Genomic DNA, 21,615 nt, shown 5'->3' on the forward strand with positions numbered 1-21,615 from the left:
TTATTTTACATTCTGAATATTGAAAAGTGAGGTTGTTAACTTGACACGCTTCCACGTGGTTGCAACGGAACATGACTCTTGATTATACGCCTACATGCGATACAGCATTCCGCCTAGATTTGTCTAAATCCAAACAGAAAGAAAAATACTAATGTTTGTTTCATTTCATAAGCTGAAATTAATTTAAAAGAATAGCTGAAAGCCAGAAGGAAATGAATATTCTCTCAGGTATTCTCTAATTACCTTTGTAAATCATGCAAGGGATCATGCTGGCAAAATATCAGACTGCCTAAAATTATAATCATCAAGCAATGCTGGAAAGATGTTAAATCTAAACATTCTCAAGTTTCACAAGCTTTCCAACCACCCAGCCTTTTCTTGACTGTGTATAATCTCCATCTAATTAACTTTAGGGGCCAGTCTGGAATGGATTCTTCAGTGAGACGGAATCAATGCATACACTGACATTATGAGGGTTGTGTTAAATCTAAAAATGTTGCTCACTTTCAGTTCTTCCTCGTTCATTTTGGTCGGGTTGCAGTTTTTTTTTTGTGCGTGGACATCCAGAAGTGGTCTCCTGCAATAAGCAGATAAGATGGAAGTTTGACTGCTGGGCTTCATGCAACAAGCAGATCAAATACTTTTTTTTTTTTAATGTTGCGGTGGTCTCTGCCTCCAGACCACCTGTGGGCGACGAGCACAGAGTTGTATTCCAGGAGCAGTTAGCTGCTGGGAAAAACGACGAAACTGAGAGCATAAAAATGAAAGTCTGTGCAGAGGAAATGAAAAGGCCAACTGGCTGCCAGAGGATGAGGAGTATGAGGAAGCAGCAGGCCTGGGAGACAGCGAGCAGCAGGTTGCCATATAAATAGAAATGGGCGGAGGGTGGGAAAAATTTGGTTTTGTTTTACATCTGGCATGTAATTCCTCTGTGAAGGATTTCTCTGGTGATGTGTCATCCAAACTGATTCCCAATTCATGTGTGATACAGTGTTTTGGATAAACTGGGCAAGTGTGCTGCAGCTGATGGGTCGGAACGGCCAGGCACAGCACAGGGAGAACCACAGCTTGGCACAGCACAGACAGAACCACAGCTTGGCACAGCACAGACAGAACCACAGCTTGGCACAGCACAGGGAGAACCACAGTCTGGCACAGCACAGGCATAACCACACCTTGGCACAGCACAGACAGAACCACAGCTTGACACAGCACAGGGAGAACCACAGCCTGGTACAGCACAGGGAGAACCACAGCCTGGTACAGCACAGGCAGAACCACAGCCTGGTACAGCACAGACAGAACCACAGCTTGGCACAGCACAGACAAAACCACAGCTTGACACAGCACAGACAGAACCACAGTCTGGCACAGCACAGGCAGAACCACAGCTTGGCACAGCACAGACAGAACCACAGCCTGACACAGCACAGACAGAACCACAGTCTGGCACAGCACAGACAGAACCACAGCTTGGCACAGCACAGACAGAACCACAGCCTGGCACAGCACAGGGAGAACCACAGCCTAGTACAGCACAGGGAGAACCACAGCCTAGTACAGCACAGGGAGAACCACAGCCTAGTATAGCACAGAGAGAACAACAGCCTAGTATAGCACAGGGAGAAACACAGCCTAGTACAGCACAGGGAGAACCATAGCCTGGCACAGCACAGGGAGAACCACAACCTGGTACAGCACAGAGAGAACCACAGCCTAGTATAGCACAGGGAGAACCACAGCCTGGCACAGCACAGGCAGAACCACAGTGTGGCACAGCACAGGGAGAACCACTTCACCTTCCCAGCCAACCAAACACACAGAGAGGAGCAGCAGATGTCACACGAGCCTAAGGCATGTCAAGAATGCCTGCAGCCGCCCCTCTGCAGCCACTACTGTCAACAGCACCTTTATAAAATAAGCAGAAGCAGCAGGGTAGCCCTGTAAAGCGCACGTTTGCTGTGTCTGAATGAGCCGCTAACAAAAGAGCGGGAAAACAAATAAGTGCGCGCCGTTAAAAATCTGTCTCACGTCCCGTACCTGCACACGCAGGTCAGGAGGTCACGAGCGTGCGACGTGACGGACGTACGGAGGCAGGATGTGCGCGGGGAGAAGGCGCGGGCGAGCACCGCGGAGCGCCGGGGAGAAAGGAGCAGGGGCCTGACCTCCGCGCAGGGCCCTACCTGAGGCAGAGTTCAACCGCGCGGCGAGCCAGCGACAAGGCCGCACAACGAGCTCCGACTTCACTGCAGCGCAACGGCGGCGTGACAACAAATGACCCTCACGCAACCGAGCCAGAGACCGCTCGTGAGGAGGCGTGCGCCGTCGCCGTAGAGACGCGCGGCGCACGGCGAGAAGGAGACCATACCCTCAGCCACGCCGCTTTGATCTGGCGGCTGCAGACACTATTATGATATTATGTACTGATTTCACAGCCCGAATGCCAATCACTCATTTTACTTTCAAATTTGAATTAAACAGAAACAACAGACGTTTGGGGGGGGGGGATAAAGGTGTCCTTCAGATGGGCACATAACCACTCAGAGAGGCCACGCATCAAGTGCTTCTTTGTAAGCTAACAACAGAATACTCTTATTTCATTTTAAAGGTCAGAGTTGATCCACCCTAAAGATATGCAAAACAATAATCTGTCATCGCTTTTGGTTCCAATGTGCGGTGTTCCCGTGTCTGTCTCCAATCGTTTTATGAAGAACCTCTCCTGATGGAGAACTAATCATCCCCGTCTGTCACGTCTGGAATAGCCCGATGTCTTACCATGACAACAGACCCAGAGAACACTGCACCACAATCTGCTCCATAACAACACACCCAGAGTGCACTACATCACCCAGAGAACACTGCATCACCCAGAGAACACTCTGCACCACAAGACACGCAGAGAGCACTGCACCACACTCTGTCTCCTACAGTACAATAAAACACAGCCTCCACCTGTAGCTATCAGCAAACTGCTCATAAAATTATTTAAGCATAAAGTTTGCTTTAAATCTAAATTTTCTTTAAAAAAATACCACTCACATTAAACTGTAATAAAATACTGACAATAACATGCAAAATATTTACAGCTGAAGACAGATATTGCAAGAGTGACGTTGGGAAGTTTCATTTAAGGAGTTGCTGGGTTTCAGTTGTGGTTCTGAAACCTTTGCCAGCTCATTTAGAAATGTTTCATCTGCTGAGCTCCAAACCATATTAGCACATGGCCTTTATACGAAGCGCACAAACAACACTTACTGAAAACACAAAAGAGCTTTTACTCGCATTTAACGTCCGGTTTGACGAGCTGAGAATAACCCCTGGATTCAATTTTTCTACTGCAATGAACTTCCCACAAACACATCAGAACACACTAAATTCATTCTTCTGTCCAGAGACTTCCCAAACACTAAGCTGGTGTGAGCCTCACTGCGGAATTTGAATTTATACTCATATCATTAGTCCAGTGTACAGCTGTAACCGGGTGGAGGGGGAGGGGGAGGCGGGGGGTGGGGGGGGGGAGTGTAACAGCCAGATGAAGACCATGGCCTGACAGAGATGAGGTTACAATTTTTTGGAAAAACATTTTGCTTCTAAAATGCTGAGAGACGTGCAAATTTCAAAAACGTAAATGGTTTCAAACAGCTAAGTTTACACTCTTTGATGGCTCATATCAAGACTGTGAAACTGCTTAGTTGTAAAGGGAGTTGGAAATCAGGTCGTCATCTGCTGCTTAGCCATGAGCAGAGAGGTCTGTCACATGATCACATGCTGATACAAAAGTGGTACATTGACAAGTCGTGAGATAAGGAAGAGCATGTGCCATTTAACTGCAAAATTTAAAAGGCAAACAGCAGAGTGGGCAAGGCTGCAACATAAAAATAATAACTGCAAGGCACTGCATACAATTTAGTTTGTCTGCAAAGCTCCAGGCATCAAGCAAAACTTGTGACTTTGAAAACAGCACGGGCACCTCTGTGCATTTTCGCACGGGTCACCTGACTCACGCCTTGCTGCCCAAGTCAATGTGACTGACTCATGAACAGTCATATCTGAAAGACACTCCACTTCCCTTCTGCCAATCACCCGGCCCTGCGTTGCTTTCCAAAGGAAACACATGCAGCTCGCTGGGCTGAATTGGCATTTTCCACTTCGAAACATTGAGATGAGTGCATGCAATCAAAAACAAAGAGCTTCGGTTGCCGTTCACTCATACAAAGAGGCTAAGTCATCATTCGCAAAATGATTGCACTTTTCCCCTGCAATTTCACTGATGAGGACAAGTCCTGATCCTCATTTGCCCTGTGTCCCCAAAATAAATTTAAAAAATGCATGCAATTCATAAGCAGTGTGGCATTCTTCAGTCACCTGCAGCGTGAGGTAAGCTTCACCTTAATTTCAGGCACCTTAACAACACAATATCTTAACAAAACTTAGGATTTTTTAAATTCTGTGAAGCTATTGAAGCAAATAATTATTATCATATAACAATACTAATGTATTGTGCAAAATACTGCACAATAAATGACCAACATTGCAATTAATCAATAACATGATTTCAATCTAAGCATCTGATAATCTTGCAATTAAAGCACTTAAATGTGTCTAAGTATCTCTTCAAATTTCATACTGTACTCCAAGTGAAAGCAAAAAAAAAGGGCACACTATGGCAGAATCTGCAGCCATAATAAAATTAACCACACATTAGCAAACGATGCTTTCTTTTTTGCTCGTGCTAGCATTTACAGTAATGCAAATTCAGGACTTTTACATGAAGCAGCCCCTTGTGCAGGGGCTTAGCGAGTCCCTTCTAAATTTTGTTGTTTGTTACATCGTCATCATCCTCTTAAATTTTCCTGCAAATAGATACATGGATAATAATAATAATAATAATAATAATAAATAATGGCATTGTTTCAACTGGCATATTTCCTGCATGAAAATATTTTCACATTTATAGATTCTAGGTCAATGCATGCTGTGTGCAATAATTATTAGAGTTGAGAGGGAGTTTTTCAGCAGCACTGGAAAGTGTTATAAATATTATTATTATTATACATTTTGGGGGAAATTATTCCTTTCTTGACGTGCGAAAGCGAAAATGAAAAGGTGGAAGGCACACCTCACCCATTCCCTTCGTATCTTAACACTCTGCTCATAGCAACGTCAAGTTCAAGCTCGTGTTTCAGAGGACACGATAAGACACGCCTACTACATTCCTTCAGCCAATTGACATCTTGCGATCTTGTCTTCAGACCAATGAGCGATTACTGGGCTGGATCACACGTGCTGTTGCTAGGGTCTGGCTTCCAAATTGTTACTATCACGGTCAAGCCAATCAGACCACAGTTTCACACAGTTTTATAGAGTATCAACATTCACCCTTTACCCTAAGATATAGCAGCTTGCCATTGGTTATACCCATTCGCTGTCGAGGCCATACTGTGTTACGATTGGTTCTCAAAACCATCACTCTATATTCGGACTTTTTGTTGAGTTGCAGTCGATATGGACTTGGCTGGAAGTCCTCGGGATTTAGTAGAGAGCAGTCTACATTGATCTGGCTGTTTGTAGTATATTATTTTAGAATAATATTTTAAAACACGCGTGTTTGTATATAGTGTTTTTATACATAGTTTTATTATTGTTTTTTTTTTGTTTATAAACCAGAACTGTAACATGGAACTTAATTCTCTTTCAATTCTCCTGGAGGCTGCGGAATACTTGGAAAGAAGAGACCGGGGTAAGTTAACGTTACTAACTCACCAGTTAGTAAACTTTTGACTACATATTATTTTGGTGCTGGTAATATATTTGAACATTGTTGCTCTGAACCTAAACTGGCCAGCTTGCTAAACTGTCATCGTCTGCAGAGAAAAAAAACAAGTATTGGCTCGCTACCATCTAGCTAGTCTAAGTTAGAATTAAGTTAACTGAAAGGGTGATGTCGTGTTAAACTGACTTGCCAGCTACGTCGCATGCATGCTAGTTTGCAGGCTTAGTTAGGTCGATGGTAACTTAGACCTAACCTTTAAGTTACCAACGTCTGTAACGTTGCATCTAACGTTATAACGGAGTAGACTACCTAGAAATATAGCTGAAGATCTGTTGGCAGGACGACTTTACCATTCTCAAAACGTTAGCCAGCAAGCCTAGAATGATGGCTATACCTCGCCAACGTTGGCTAGCTTGGTTGTTTTGCTTCACTGACTTTCTGTCTGTCAAATCTCACCTTTTTAAATTTGATATTTAATAGAATCTTACATTAGGATACTACGGTAGAAACGGGATGTGTTGATGCAATAGCTTGGGAGCTTAATAGCTACCATAGCTTGCCAGGTAGCCCTAGTACTCCGTCCATCAGACTGAATGCACTGACGTCACTTTTTTGGAAATCACATTTGGTTTTATTTGCCGTTTTTCTTTTATAATTAGCATTGTGTTGTTTTGCGGGTATTTTCTTTCTGCATTACGTTTTCTGCATGACAAATAACGAATGCTTTTACTTTCTCGGTAGAAGCAGAACATGGTTACGCATCGGTCTTGCCGTACGATAGCGACTTTTCCAGGAAGAAAACGAAAACTTCACCAATTTCAAGAAAACCTCAGAACAACAGGTAGGCTACATGTAAATATCTTTTTCGTGGCATATAACTATATTGCCCTTTCTTTACTTTGGTAGCACAGTTTGGTAGATGGCTGTTCGCCTCAGCCTCTATGTAAATCGCCATTTTTCTTATTTTGGGCTTGGCTCCTGTTTTTCATGTCGGGTATAAACATTGCCACGCGTCAACTTTAATGTACCCCATAATGTTCGCATTTTGCTGTCTGTTTTAACTCTCATAGCCAATTATTCCCACTTTATGATGTGTCCCGTTCCGTCAGTGAACAAAGTTAGGCGTTTCATACACTGAAGTGCACAACGTTTGCTGCAGGACAACATTTGCTATCTGTTACTGTCGAGTGACCCCATTAGTTATGAAACACGCACAACTGACTAGTTACGAATATTCGTTTGCATTAATGTAACTTCATACCTCAGGACAGTGGTTGTTACATTATTGTTATCCGGCTACGTGATCAAGTCCGTCGCTTTCCTGATGCTTTGCGTGCTGTCTCCTCATCCCGAAGCACGTACACTTAGTTTAACGGTAACCAGTAGGCTAAATTAGTTGGAATTAACGAGGGTTATTAGTTAACGTTTAACGGGCAATAGCAAAGATGGTTTGAATGATGTCTCTAGAGTGATGTTGATCTCCCGTTGTGTATCTGAGTGCCACGCGGCGCACATATCTTTGTCACAGGCTGACTTACCACGGTGTGTGCGGCACGTCGCAAGGTGCCTAAACTGAAGACGTTTTATATCCTGTGCGGATTAGGAACTAGCTGCCGTGGAAAGTCGGTCTTTTCATCATGAATTGTGTCGCCTACCCCGCTCCTCGCTGGCTTCTACCTTCCGTGCAACCCATTGGGCCAGGTGTTGGAAATTAGTCTTGATTATGCGCTCTATTTCTGAGCAGCGGGCGCTTGTTATTAAGTGTTTCAACGTTTTGTTTTGTTTGTCCCCCAACAACCAAAACAATACTAGATGACGGAAATAAATAAAAGTTGCTGTAAATAAATTCTGTAAATAAATAAATACCCTTGCCCTGTCGCAATGTCCTGTTTACATGCACACATTGATGAATGTATGTATGTTGGTATGTGTACGTGGGGGGTGGGTGGTTGAGAATAAAGTTTTCACGTTTGCAGACGTTGAGTTCAAGGGTTGCGCATTTTGGTAACTGTTTGGAAAATGCATGCTTCTGATGAGGAAGACTTGTCCGTACAGACGACTCCGCTGGTGCAGTTTTTGAAACTGCGGTTGGTGCGTTTTTCATGGATGTTCCGTTTTCAGGCCCGATGCTCAGGAGACGGCAGTCACTGTTGAGTCTCCTGAGTTGCACGCGCTCCAGGGGGATGGGGAGGGGCCACGCTGTCATAATCGCGCGGCGCAGACAGACAGATGTTCTCCGACCCTGTTGCGGAGTCCAGGAGTGTAGTAGCATGTTCCAAAGCGGAATACGCTTTAGCAGAGCGATAGTTCGCCGCGATGGTGAAATGCAACGGCACAGATGGAAAGCGTACGCCCCTCCCCCCTTCATACAAATACATGCGAATTGTCACGACTCGGTGAAAAGCTGGTATTTTAAAGGATTGTGCTGTACTTTATTTGACATTTGCATTGGAAAACGACCACAGGCTTTGGTGACATTTGCGTTCAAGCTATTAAATGCTTTCAGCAGCTATTATTTTTGAAATAGAACTTGATTTGAGAGTGAATGTGTTGCACTCCCCTTATATAGCTGGATTTTATGCCGTGCATGTGGCATGCAGATAAAGTGCTATCTGCAGCCTATCTTTGCAACCACTAGAGAAGACTTTAGCATTAATTCCTCTGCTGAGTTGTTTGAGATTATCTCTTGATATGTATCGTCTTTGTTCATGGTTTTTTTGAGGGGAACTTGGCACACATTAGGGGTCTTAATGTTATATTTATTGTAAGTGGAGAATTTTAGCTCATTATATTCCTGAATTTTGTTTTCCATGGAAAATGTCATCTTGTAGGCCTCATGACATGACATGACATTACATTACAGGCATTTAGCAGACGCTCTTATCCAGAGCGACTTGCACAACTTTTTTAAATATATAAGGTCGAATTCATATGTTATATATATTTTTTTTTTGCTATTTCTTGGACTTTTATCTTTGTGTTTGACTGGCATGATGGCACTCTGACGTGAGTGAGTGAGACTCCTTGTCTTTCTGTGGACTTGGTGTAGTAAATGGGCACATTCTTTTATAATTTTACCATTTTAACAGCCCTAACATGGCATCTGAAACTGTTTGGTGTCGTTTTAATCTTCAAAACTGACGTGATGTTCCGGAACTCATTTGTGCCCCCCCCCCGCCGTCACCTCACAAGTCCCCAATTTGCACGTGTTTGAATAGAGACACTTCCCTCAGCCCCCGATGCAAAGATAAGACACCTCTACCCCCGTCTGTCTGCCGAGGGCAGGCACGTAAATGGCGGCTCGTTCGCCCCTCTCTCTCTCTCAGGAGAACGGGGCGCTGCTGTCATCTGTGCGCCAGACCTCGTTCATCAGGCCTGCGTCTCCGTGGACGCAAACACCCGTTCCCATAGTGACGCTCGTGCCGTCCGTCAGTTTCTCTTCCCCGAAACGGGCAGGGCGGCGTTGTCTCTGCCCCTCTGGCGCAGGGAGCGCCCTGTCGGCCCGAACGCGCTCTCTCTCGGGTCACGTGACGGCTCTTCTCTCTTCTGCGGTGACCGCTGTGTGCCCCGGCGGAGGGGACGCCCGGTCGCCGTTACCCAATCGCGCGGTGGGCGTGTGGCACGTGGGGCGTGAACACCTCTCCACCCGCTGGCAGCGCTGCCTGGGCGCTGCCGCAGGGCTGGTGAAAATCCCCCGGTTATGTAATCCCGCGGCTGTAAATCCCCACGTTTTGAAATTTTTATAACGCGTGCAGTTCACTTATTTATGGAAAGACCCGCCCCTCGGTCACCGGGAACGAAAGAGGAGCTGGGCCGTATGGCTCTGTCCCGGGAAGCACAGCCAGGAGGGCAGGGGGGCATGCGGTATCGCATGGGGAAGTGCTCGCTGACGGTAAAGCACTTTTCTCTCAGGGCCGTGCAGAGGTGCATGCGGTATCGCATGGGGAAATGCTCGCTGCATCCAGTCTGACCAGTTTCTGCTGCATTGCAGGCGTTCCAGTTTACTCGGGGTCAGGCCTCGCGGCTCACGCACAGCAGTGTGCCGTTTGCTTGCAGCTCTGCTGGAGGGAGTCACGGGTTGCTGTGGGCGCCCCACGCCCCTGTGTAGTCTCGGTTTCAGACTCATGATTCACAGATACCTGCCTGTCAGCCAGACTCACGCTCCTTTCACTTGCATGGCAAAGAAGTTCCCAGACCTCATTTAAATATCGTATCTGTGAGTCGGAGAGCGTGACAATAGAACGCTCCCCTGGCATTGTGCCGTCCCTTTGTCAGCAGAAAGAAAGCTGTAGTCCAGTGGTACACAACCCTGTTCCTGGAGATGTACCGTCCAGTTGGTTTTCATTCCAGTCCTAACAAAGCGCACCTCATTCAGCAGCTAAAGATCTGCATTGAGCCGCTAATTAGTAGAGTCAGGTGTGCCAAATTAGGGCTGCAATGAAAACCTACAGGACGGTTGGCTCCAGTCTGATTGATATGTGCTGTGGATAAAACCCCCTGCTGCCGGTCTTAACCCAGCCGGTCTTAACCCAGCTGTGTCTCTGCTGAGCCGTATGGAAGCGTGCTGATGGCTGAGCGTGCTGATGGCTGACTGGCTGTGATGCAGAGCCGTGGCGGCGTTCTCATGTGTCCCTGTTTGTTTTCTCGTGCAGGTCGTCGCACAACGAACTGGAGAAGCACCGGTGAGTTTGAGGAGAAGCTGGGACCGTGGGAAACCCCCCCCCCCCCCCGCCCCGCAGTTCCTTCCGCTCAGGACCGTCCCGTTCTGGGGAGACTGGAGCCCGATTGGGGGGCTGAAGGGAGGCACAGTTGTGATGGGCAGTGAGGGAGGAGAGGGGCGGGGCGGGACATGTCTAGATGACAGGTGTCCGTCAGGGCTGATTTCCTGTCAGCAGCAGTGCTGTGTGTGATAGCAGCAGGGGCAGCAGCAAGGATGTGGTGTGACCCAGGACCTTATAGAGGGAGTGTGTGTGTGTGTGTGTGTGTGTGTGTGTGTGTGTGTGTGTGTGTGTCGCATGTAAAAGCACCAGGCCTGCGCAGGCTAACACTGAGGCCACAGCTTCAGCACGGTCATAGCTCACTTCATTACAGCACTGCCCTCTGTCTGGGCTTCTCATGTGCACTGGCCTCCTTTTAGGGGAGTAGGGAAAAGTGTGTGTGTGTGTGCGGCAGTGTGACCCAGGACCTTACTGTGAGACAGTGGGAGTGTATAGAGTGTGTGTGTGTGTGTGTAGTGTGTGTGTGCGTGTGAGTACGCATGTGCGTGTGGGGTGTGACTGCACATGTTGTGACAGTGGAGACACTCCTGAATGTCACAACCTGTGCGCTGCAGACCGTCAGTCCTGTGGAGGCCGTGTGGTTTATTAGTCACAGGCTGGTAGTTGATGACTGCAGGCACCTGCAGCGGCTTGTACAGACATGTCTGAGGGCTCGGAGGACTGAAGCCGGCCCATGTCTCCCGCTCAGGGCTTCAGTGTGAAGCTGCTCCCTGGCTAACTCAGACAGTTAACTGTAGCACGTGTCAGTGTTTGTTCAGTTTCTGTTGTGAAATTCTGGAGCTTGTTTGTTGTTTTTGAAAGGCCTGTGGTGATTACGATAAGTGACGCGGACGCGTCTGTGGAGCAGGGGAAGCGGCGCACTGTGGCGTGAGCAGAGGATTTCCTGTTTCCTCTGTGACAGCGGGAGTGTGGCAGTGACGCAGCTTTTTCTCACCGTGCTGAGTAACGCCGTCAGCACCAGTCAGGCCGGGTCACGCCCTCCCCAAAATCCCCCAAATCCGCACGGGGTGTGAGCGAGCGGGTGCGGCGTCGAGCACCCTTTCCCGAAAAGGGCTCCTCCCCTCCCTCCTCAACAGGTTTCTGTCTGCAGTGTGACTCGGGGGTTTTTGATTATTTAAAGTAGCTTTTTAAGACGGTTGCGTGTGTTTAAGGACTTGGCCATATTCACTTGTCCCAATGACGGGGGTAATGCTGTTGAATTGACTTATTTTGCTGGTAGTTCTTTTGTCCTAGTATTAAAAGGAGGTGTATATGTGTAGTGTATAGCTGGTCAGTGGTATAAGGGGGGCGTGTAGAGGGGCCGTGTGTGTTGGGTCCGGCCCTGCTGTCTGTGTGGAGGCCTCAGCCGGATCTCATCCTACACTCAGTCCCAGCTGGGCCAGTAAGCCGCAGGTCTGTCCTTAATGACAGGCTGCAGAGTCAGGTGCATGAGCATTGCTAGTGACCAGGCTTCTTAAGAGGGTTTCTGGTAAACCACCCACCCCCCCCCCCCCACCCCATCTGTGAAAGGATCGTGGAGCTCTCACAGGTGTGGCCCTTCTCGTCTGTGAAAGAGTGCTTCTGATTCCTGTAACTCCTTCCTTCCTTTTTCTCACTCATCCCTTCTTTCTTGTCATGCCAGCTCCTCTGCCCACGCGTGCATGTGCTGATAGAGCCTATTTATAGTCATGTCTTCTTTTTTTCTTTTCTTTTTTGGCAAAGACTCTTCTTCTGAAAGTTGGAAGCCTCACTGAGTCAATGTTTCCACAGCTGAACCTGCGTATTAATAACTCGCCTTAAGTGCCTTTTTTTTTTCTTCAATTTTCTTCCACAAATGCATCTGGAATTTGTGAAGGATTGTTTGAGTGGCCAGCAGATGTTAGCATTGAGGTGGATTGAACATAAAAGCTCGGCCTTAACACAGTCTTTGTCAGGACTGGGTCTGCGGTTCTGGAGGTGAACAGGAAGCCAGCGTTCTGAGCAGGGAGGCGCGGGGTTGCTATGGAGATGATGCTCTGGTACCGGTGCTTTTCCACGGGTCGGTAAAGTGATTTTTGCGAGCGGCGGTCTCGTCTCTACAGAGTACCCCAGGGAGGCTTCTGGGTAGGTTCGCACGGGACAGAGTGGGAGGAGCTGTAAAGGGACGGTTCTTCCTCCTCACGTCGGCGCGGTGACTGATGTTGATCGACAGGCGCCTGCTCTCTTCCGAGCGCGGCTGCAGCGAGAGGAAGTGGCGAGGCCTCAGACCGCAAGCTGACAGCGGCGGTATGGGAGGAACAGGAAGTGATCCGTGTGATGGCGGAGGAGCCGCGGCTCGCGGACACGGGCCCTGTTCGCCCCTCTGACCTCGTGGCATGGGGCAGCTGACTCAGCTGGAAGTGCGGGGGGGAAGGGGGGGGGGGGAGGGAGCTGAGGACGGACATGCCTGATCACGCCTATCTCCCATCCCCACACAACCCATAGTCCCAGATTACGCCTGGCCTGGGGGGGGCACATTTCCATTACATATACCGCCGTATGTGTGTGTGTGCATGTGTGTAATGTGTGTATGTGTGTAATGTGTGTGTGTATGTGCGTGTGTGTAATGTGTGTGTTTGTGTGTAATGTGTGTGTGTGTGTGTGTGTGTAATGTGTGTGTTTGTGTGTAATGTGTGTGTGTGAGGGCTGCTTGGCACATGCTCGATTTATTGAAGCAGAAAGTCACGCAGGAGCAGACACTGTCCTGGTGTTCTGGTGACCTTTAACCCCTGTGGAGGAGATGGCTGTTTACCAGATGAGCTTGCCCCCCCCCCCCCAAACCCCTAACACACACACACACACACACACACACACACACACACTGACTGCATTTGCTTCCAGGTTTGGGCGGCCAGTGGCAGGCTGGTGTGAAGGAGCCTGGTTACTGTGCACACACACGCATGCATTCGGTCATTCAGCCTCTGTGTGAACGCGTTTGGTCACGCCATGGTCTGTGGAAATGAATTTGGCTGTGCTGCGTCACCATTGGCTGTTCATAGCTTGCTTTTTTTTATCCAGTAAAACCAGGCGAAGCTGCTGTATGAGCGCTTCAGCTGCAGGCTGTGGACTGAGCGCCTTTCCCGCTGCCTGCACCCGAGAGCCCGAACTCCTGTGTAGACAGGTGCTCAGCACCTGCGTTCAGCCTGCGTGTGCAGGCGTGTGCACAGGCGTGCGCACACGCCTCAGGAGCAGACCCTATCCTCGGTGCGTGCGTGCGTGCGTGCGTGCGTGCGTCTGTGCGTCTGTCCGACACAAAGCACCTTTTGTCATGCCGGAATAGCAGCCTGTTCTGCACTGAATTACTGGTGTGTCTGTGTCTTCAGGAGCATTGCTTGCGATACTCCAAAGCCCGCTTAAGTGTTCTGCTGTTTACGGCAGTATCAGGCTATTAAATGGTAAATTCTGAAGAACCGACCTGGAAAGGGACGTTTAAATGGTAATGACTGTTTACTGTCCTTTTAGCTGTGGGCTCTTGCCCTCTTTAGCCTGGTGAGGCGATGTTTGGTTACTGTCACGTACGCAGGATGCCTGGACGTGCCTTGTTTGTGTTTGAGGTGTGTGGCTTTGTGACCTGGGTCCTTGCTGTGAGACAGAGGGAAGTGTGTAGAGTGTGGTGTCTGTTTGTCTCTGCATGTTGGTCTGTGTGTGTCTGTGCATGTATGTGCATGGATGTTTGTATCTATGTGTGTGTCTGTGCATGCGTATCTGTGTGTGTGTATCTGTATGTGTATGTCTGTGTGTTTGTTCATGTACGTGTGTGTGTGTGGTCACAGGCAGGGTGAATGGATAGCCCTGAGGGCCTGATACCTAACCCTATCCCTACCCCCCCACAAAGCCCCCCCCCCAGCAGCATGCTTATGTAACCCCCTCCAGGCAGGCGGGCAGCAGCAGGGGAATAACCAGGTTACTGTGCCATGGAAGGGCGGGGACCAGGAGTGTGAATGTCACATGACCTGGGGGGGTGGGCGGTGGGGAGGAGGGGAGGAATCCACCCCTCTAACACACGTCCGCTCCGGGCCGGCAGTGTGAACATCAGCCAGGCACACGGAGCGCTTAGCGCGTGCTGTTCGTGTGTGCTAGCCAGCGTGTCCTCGCTGTCAAAGAAGCAGCTTGGGCAACAACAGGCGCCTGGCCTGGAGCACAAAGCAGCGGGTTTGACATGTCAGCGTTATGGACGTCCGGAGGACTGCTCGTTCTCTGCGTATAAGCTTGCTCTCCGAAGCGCTGTCCTCCTTTCGCTGCCTTACCCGTTGGAGCGTCTTTGCCTCCTGTGTTTGCGTGCAGTTTAAAAAAAAAAAAATGAAAGCAGGAGCCTGTGTGCGTAAGCGGAGGTTCAGAGTGCGTTTGGCTGGGTTCCACACGGCTGCAGGGACACCGGTGTTGCCCTTTTGTACAGTTATATAATACTGTGCAAACCACAGCAGCCCTGCTCTTACGCAACCCTCTCGCCGATGGATCATTAACCTGCGGGGAGCGTGTGACAAGCAGGGCCTGCGGCAGGGCGTGCGTGTGTGTGTGTGACAGCCAGGGCCTGCAGCTCTGTGTGTGTGTGCGTGTGCGTGTGTATGTATGTGTGTGTGTGTGTGACAGCCAGGGCCTGCAGCTCTGTGTGTGTGTGCGTGTGCGTGTGTATGTATGTGCGTGTGTGTGTGACAGCCAGGGCCTGCAGCTCTGTGTGTGTGTGCGTGTGTATGTATGTGTGTGTGTGTGTGTGACAGCCAGGGCCTGCAGCAGGGCATGTGTGCGTGTGTATGAGACAGCCAGGGCCTGCAGCAGGGCCTGTGTGTGTGTGTGCGCCTGTGTGCGTGTGTGTGTGTGAGCGTGTGTGCGTGCGTGGCAGACATAGTGGGCTGGCGCAGTAGAGAGAAGGCTGTCTCTGTGAAGGTTTGCATTGCAGATGGAGCAGCTGAGCAGAGGAGCCATTATGGCTCAGGGCTGTAGACATGGAGTAGCTGAGCAGAGGAGCCATTACGGCTCTGGGCTGTAGACATGGAGTAGCTGAGCAGAGGAGCCATTATGGCTCGGGGCTGTAGAGCCACTGTCAGCCTCAGGCGAGACACTTACCTGTTTCCAGGCCACTGCTCGGTCTCAGCTCTTGCTCAGTGCTCCCAGTAGTCTCACATATTGCTCAGTGCGGCCAGTGGTTTCACACACTGCTCATTGGACAGGCTCTCGCTGTGAAACGGCCTCCTACATCGCTCGTTAAACGGGGTTTTGCTGCTCTGCATGCTGTTGGTCATTGGGCTGCTCTGCATGCTGTTGCTCATTGGGCTGCTCTGCATGCTGTTGCTCATTGGGCTGCTCTGCATGCTGTTGCTCATTGGGCTGCTCTGCATGCTGTTGCTCATTGGGCTGCTCTGCATGCTGTTGCTCATTGGGCTGCTCTGCATGCTGTTGCTCATTGGGCTGCTCTGCATGCTGTTGCTCATTGGGCTGCTCTGCATGCTGTTGCTCATTGGGCTGCTCTGCATGCTGTTGCTCATTGGGCTGCTCTGCATGCTGTTGCTCATTGGGCTGCTCTGCATGCTGTGCTCATTGGGCGCTCTGCATGCTGTGCTCATGGGCTGCTCTGCATGCTGTTGCTCATTGGGCTGCTCTGCATGCTGTTGCTCATTGGGCTGCTCTGCATGCTGTTGCTCATTGGGCTGCTCTGCATGCTGTTGCTCATTGGGCTGCTCTGCATGCTGTTGCTCATTGGGCTGCTCTGCATGCTGTTGCTCATTGGGCTGCTCTGCGTGCGTATTCAGGAGTGCTGCTCGTGGGTAGAGTCCTGCCGCACCTCGGTGAGCTTCCTGCTGTGCACTGGAATGATCCCGTTCAGCGCTCATGCGGGTCGAGCCATAAATTCTGCCGGCGTTTGCATGTGCTCCTCCCCTGGGAGCAGGCCTATCCGTCACTGAGGCCCTGGAGGGGTTGTCAAAAGAGCGTTTTGTTTTTCTCACGGGACGGTGTGAAATGTGGGCCAGATCGCTGACTCTGGCAGGTGTCAGGTGACTAACTGACCCCATGGCAGGACGCAGTCTTTGTGTCCGAGCGCCTCGGCCATCGCTTCCAGTCTCCCCACTCGCGGGCAGGGCGGGGCCTAAAGGGCTCTGCGTTCGGTACGGGGGTTTGAGTGACAGCGAGTCCCTGTGGGAGTGTGCAGTGTGTGCGTGTGCGTGTGCGTGTATCTGATACCCCTCTCTCTCGGGGTCTGCCCCACCTCACAGACGGGCCAAACTGCGGCTGTACCTGGAGGAGCTGAAGCAGCTGGTGCCTCTGGGCCCGGAGAGCAACAGACACACCACCCTCAGCCTGCTGAAGAGGGCCAAAACGCACATAAAGGTACTGCTGCCCCCCCGCGTCCCACCCTGACCCTAACCTTCACCCTGACCCTCACCCTAACCCTAACCTTCACCCTAACCCTCACCCTAACCCTGACCCTCAGCCTGACCCTAACCCTGACCCTGACCCTGACCCTCAGCCCGCTGAAGAGGGCCAAAACGCACATAAAGGTACTGCTGCCCCCCCCCCGCGTCCCACCCTTACCCTAACCTTCACCCTGACCCTCACCCTCACCCTAACCCTGAGCCTCACCCTAACCCTCAGCCTGACCCTGACCCTCAGCCTGACCCTAACCATCAGCCTGCTAAAGAGGGCCAAAATGCACATGGCTACCGCCATCCCACCATAACCCTGACCCCGAGCTCTCTGTGTGTGTGTGCGGTACTGCGGTTTCGGTGCTAAGCTGTGTGTGTGTGTGTGTGCGGTACTGCGGTTTCGGTGCTAAGCTGTGTGTGTGTGTGTGTGTGTGCGGTACTGCGGTTTCGGTGCTAAGCTGTGTGTGTGTGTGTGTGCAGTACTGCGGTTTCGGTGCTAAGCTGTGTGTGTGTGTGTGTGTGTGCTCCTGCGCAGAAGCTGGAGGAGCAGGACCGGAAGGCGCTGAACGTGAAGGAGCAGCTGCAGCGGGAACATCGCTACCTCAAACGGCGCCTGGAGCAGCTGTCCTCCTCCTCGCTGGAGCGCGTCCGCACCGACAGCATGGGCTCGGCCATCTCCACCGACTCTGAGCAAGGTGCCACGCCCCGCCCCTTGCCCCCCATTGCCCCCCGCTCCCTGCCCCATGCCCCCCCAGCCCCACTACAAACCCCGCCCCGCTCTCCGCAGTCTGCACTTTGACCCGCGAGCGCACCACAGCGCTAAATCCCCCGAAAGGCCTGTGAGACTCAGGGCTGTACGAACGCTGTCCCGCTCCTGAGAGGGTTCACTTATCTTAAGCCCCGTTTAGAGGCTCAGAGCCGCGGACACAAAGGCAGCGGTGTTCATGTCGCCCAGAACGCTTCGTTTACGACCGGATTACGGCGGAATAATGAGAGTTTGCAGAGGGTGATAATGAGGGTTTCGCCCCAGGACGGATAAACGCCAGACAAAAACAGGCTTTGGGAGTTTAGAAATGCTCTTTGCTGAACGGTGAAAGTGTGGTTAGGTGAAGCTCTCTGAGCAGGTCTGGATGTGTGCTTACGGGGCATCGTGTTTCTCAGGGTTTGTGTTCTGTTAGCAGAAACGTCTGTATAGGCTGGACTGAGGCAATGTGACTCACCTATGTGTGTGTGTGTCTGTGTCTGTGTCTGTGTGCAGACGTGGATATCGAGGGCATGGAGTTCACTCCCGGGGAAGCGGACAGCTTGGGCAGCTTGAGTGACGGAGAGGGGAGCTACAGCCTGCAGGGGAGCTCCAGCGACGGCAGCTACAATCACTCCCTGTGCTAGGCCCCGCCCCCTGTGGCAGGCCCCGCCCCCCACCGGGCTCCACCCCCCACCCAGACAGCCATGCCATTCCACGAGCCAAGACTGCCACTCTCTTCCAGGAAGCAGAACCACAAAGCCGTTCTTCATGGCTTCCTCTTCTATCCGCCCCCCCCCCCCGGCGAGCCTCTACCACAGACCCCCTCAGCCCAGCGGCTCTTGGTTTCGCTGGCTTTCCTCTGCGGTGAGCAGCACAGCTGTGACCTGTCGATGGGAACCAGGTGTGTCTGTGGTCTGTGTCATGTGGCTCCTCTCTGTGTGCGTGTGTGTGTGTGTGTGTGTGTGTTGGCACCTCCCAGCGACGGCATGTCAGCCGAACGCGAGCAGGACGGCAGACGGCCGATTCAGAAAAAGTGCTAGCGCTTTTCTGCTTCCATTTTGGCTCCGATTCCAGGAGGTGAGATCTTCTGTTTCGCCGTCGTAAAAGCACTTAAAGATCGTTCGGCCCACGTTATCGGGGCTCCCCTCTGGACAAAAAGTAGGCCTGACCAGTCTTGGCCAGCATGGCTACACAAGGTCAGTAGCGTGTGATGTAGCATTGCGTATAAAGAGGGAGCTCTGCTCTCCCTCAGCATTAAAACCCTTCTGGGGGTCAAAGCTAATGGAAGCCAGAGCCCAGACCAGATTCCACCAATAAGACTGGAGCGACTCTCCTGTGTGTGTGTGTGTGTGTGTGTGTGTGTGCGTGCGTGCATGTTGGTTAACATTGACATGTCATTTCTGTACAAAAAAAAAGGACAAAATCCACACAGAAAAAAACTGTTTCAGCAGCTGTTATGCAGAGGTCTTCTGTGAGTAGCAGTGTAGCTGTTGTTTGGGGTGTCCCTGTTTTAGTCCAGTCTTAGTACATGCCTGTCTTTCTTCATTCGGCTCTTATAGGCTACATCTCTCTCTCTCTTGCTCTTCCTCAGCTCTGCTTAAAAGATTGTACTTAAAAAAGAAAAAAAAAACAGACCAAATTGCAGCAGATTCTGGACATTGTAGTCCAGCGGATTCTGGGAATTGTAGTCCAGAGTGTGTGCGGGTGTGTAGTCCTCCGCAGGATCGAGTCGTTTGTTACACCCCCGCTGTACAGGCGGAGTAGGCGTGTCTTTGCGCCCGCAGTGTGTGACAGACAGCTCGGTTCTGCCTCCGCTACCCACACAATAGAGCACGGCCTGGCAGCACTTTAAAAACCAGCGGTCTGCTGAAGGTCGTCTTGCACCAAAAACAAAAATGAAAAGGAAAAAAAACGACAAAAACTACGAAAACCTCTATACAAAAAAAAAGCTATGAAACACTTATAGACTACATTGCTTTATCTATATTTCTTGTTTTATATTTTGTACTATATTTTCTTAAATGTTCTCTTGTGAAAGAAGAAAAGAGTATATGTGTGTAAAAGTATGAGGAGACCGGAGGCCAGGGCTGCAGACCGTCTCTGGGGCTCTCCCTCTGTCCTCCTGTGCCTTGGGGAGCCTCATTTACTGTTGCCATGACTCCCTACCTCGGCCCCTCCTGCCCCCCCCCCAACCAGGTCTTGCCCCACCAGTGAATCCTCTACCCCCGCCGCGACCCTGGACCCCTGTGAGTGCAGACGTTTACCCCGCTGTGCCCGCTCCTGTTAGCGGGGGCACGCGAAGACCAACAGATGCCCCCGCAACCCCCCAACCCCACCCACCATTTTAAAAGTGTCCTGTGTGTTCAACCGTGCACGCAAGTCCTATAGCGCACTGACCTATCCTGTAGGACGTTTGAAAAAGGGCCTTGCTGTGTAACTCTGCTCACACTGGTAATCCCACGGCAGCTCTCCATCATCTGGGGTTACCATTCCACGTTCTTTTATTCAAAAGGGTGTTTCTGTGTTGGGGTTTTTAAAAAATTTTTATTTCCTCGTTTGTTCATTTTGAATTGAAGAGGAATTGTGTGTGAGAGGAGTTAAATCCACTCGAAAATGGCAGCTGGTGATTTTATCCTCTCCACCGTAGTGTTGGTGTGTGCCCACAGCCTCTTGGAATACCTTGCATATTTGGTGGCAAGACAGCAATACTGAGATATCGCGTGCTGTTTTTACTTTTCTTTTTCTCAAAAGGAGAAAGGATTACCTTTAACTCCTCGGTGTATCTCGTGACCAACTCTTTACAAGTCCTGTGTGCTGTTTGCTTTTTTCCTACTGAACAAAAAGTAGAGAAAGTTTTAAAAAAAAATGTTTGTGGAGTAACACTCGTTTTGACATTTAACTGTTAATAGCACAAATGTACGTACGATTTCAGCGTGTGGGTAACATGAACAACCAGGTGACTTGGCAAAGAAACTCTCGCACAGAACCTCCCTACGCAACGCGCATTGAAGACGAGCTGAAGGGTGGCGGCGGGGCAGTTTCGGGGATTCCTTTGCTTCTTTTAACGAGAGCGAGCACACATTCCACAGCTAGGTGCGGGCGCGGGACGTACCTCTCCCGCGCCCCTATCCGCTGTCCTTTACCGGTCTCCAGGGTCACGAAAAGAGCTGGATGTCGGGTGTAGAAGCCTGAGGCCTTTCTGCAGAGCAATATTGAAACGTTACCTGACGACGTTTTTTGGCTGACAATCTGTGATATTAAAGATATGAGGTCACCTAATCAGGCGGGGGGGGATCACTAAGGGCGTTTGCTGTGAAGGACGTACCGTTTGTCCCCCCCCCCCCAGCTTTGTCATTCCACAGCTCCGGAGTCCTCCTCATTCACGCGGTGGCTAAGCGGCGACAGTCGCGTCGATCCGAAGCTACGGATCGGCGATTACGTCGCCTTAAAGACCCAGGAGAATAAAAAATGTAGCATTGAGAAGTTTCCTCCGTACATCCCTTCCGTGTGGGACGCTTGTGGTGTTCCGTATGAAGTTGGGACCGCCCCAGTGACTCTTGGGGGTTCGACAGGTAGGGTTCACACCCAGGGTGTGAGGGTTGGGTTAAGACAGAAACCCCCCGACAATTACGTCCGGCCACACTGAGAACGGTGGGTTCTGTGCCAGAGGCCTGTAAATATGTACCTTTTTAACAGAGTGTTTTGTGGAAGATGTATGATATTGTATAAGTCCATTCTGTGTACACATAGGTACCTGGTGCTGGCTGCGTTTCGTAGCACACACGTTAAAGGTATTGTGCTGTATTATTCTTTCATTGTAATATAATAAAGTTTTATACGTAAACATTGGGTTTTTATTTTTATTAAAAATGAATTAGCTCGGTTAGATTTCACTATGGAACCTACACAATAGTTGTGTTCAAAATGGATGGAGTCAGCCATGTATGTAACACACTGCCCTCT

At 50.2% G+C, this 21,615-nt stretch overlaps 2 protein-coding genes across 4 annotated transcripts in view; one reads left to right on the plus strand and one right to left on the minus strand.

Annotated features, from left to right (window-relative positions):
- Positions 1-7,490, minus strand: part of LOC135260074 (WW domain-binding protein 1-like) — a 24,091-nt gene extending 16,601 nt beyond the window's left edge. For 2 of the 3 annotated variants that reach the window (XM_064345230.1, XM_064345228.1), the window contains exon 1: positions 7,312-7,490. The gene's annotated coding sequence lies outside the window, so the exon portion shown is untranslated. Of the gene's footprint in view, positions 1-2,040; positions 2,184-7,311 lie in introns of all 3 variants that reach the window. The other variant, XM_064345229.1, reaches the window with a different exon arrangement.
- Positions 5,441-21,496, plus strand: LOC135260077 (max dimerization protein 4-like). The gene is made up of 6 exons (XM_064345238.1): positions 5,441-5,740; positions 6,515-6,614; positions 10,426-10,455; positions 16,758-16,872; positions 17,443-17,602; positions 18,166-21,496. Exons 1-6 carry the CDS (start codon positions 5,677-5,679, stop codon positions 18,294-18,296), a joined length of 600 nt encoding a protein of 199 aa, XP_064201308.1. The 5' UTR covers positions 5,441-5,676; the 3' UTR covers positions 18,297-21,496.
- Positions 21,497-21,615: the final 119 nt, after the last annotated feature.

The sequence above is a fragment of the Anguilla rostrata genome, chromosome 7, assembly GCF_018555375.3.
Source record: "Anguilla rostrata isolate EN2019 chromosome 7, ASM1855537v3, whole genome shotgun sequence".
Taxonomy (NCBI): domain Eukaryota; kingdom Metazoa; phylum Chordata; class Actinopteri; order Anguilliformes; family Anguillidae; genus Anguilla; species Anguilla rostrata.

Coding starts and splice junctions, on each gene's coding strand:
- LOC135260077 (XM_064345238.1), top strand. CDS start 5,677: ATGGAACTTAATTCTCTTTCAATTCTCCTGGAGGCTGCGGAATACTTG. Junction 6,615..10,425: donor AGAAAACCTCAGAACAACAG/GTAGGCTACATG, acceptor TTTCTCGTGCAG/GTCGTCGCACAACGAACTGG. Junction 17,603..18,165: donor CTCCACCGACTCTGAGCAAG/GTGCCACGCCCC, acceptor GTCTGTGTGCAG/ACGTGGATATCGAGGGCATG.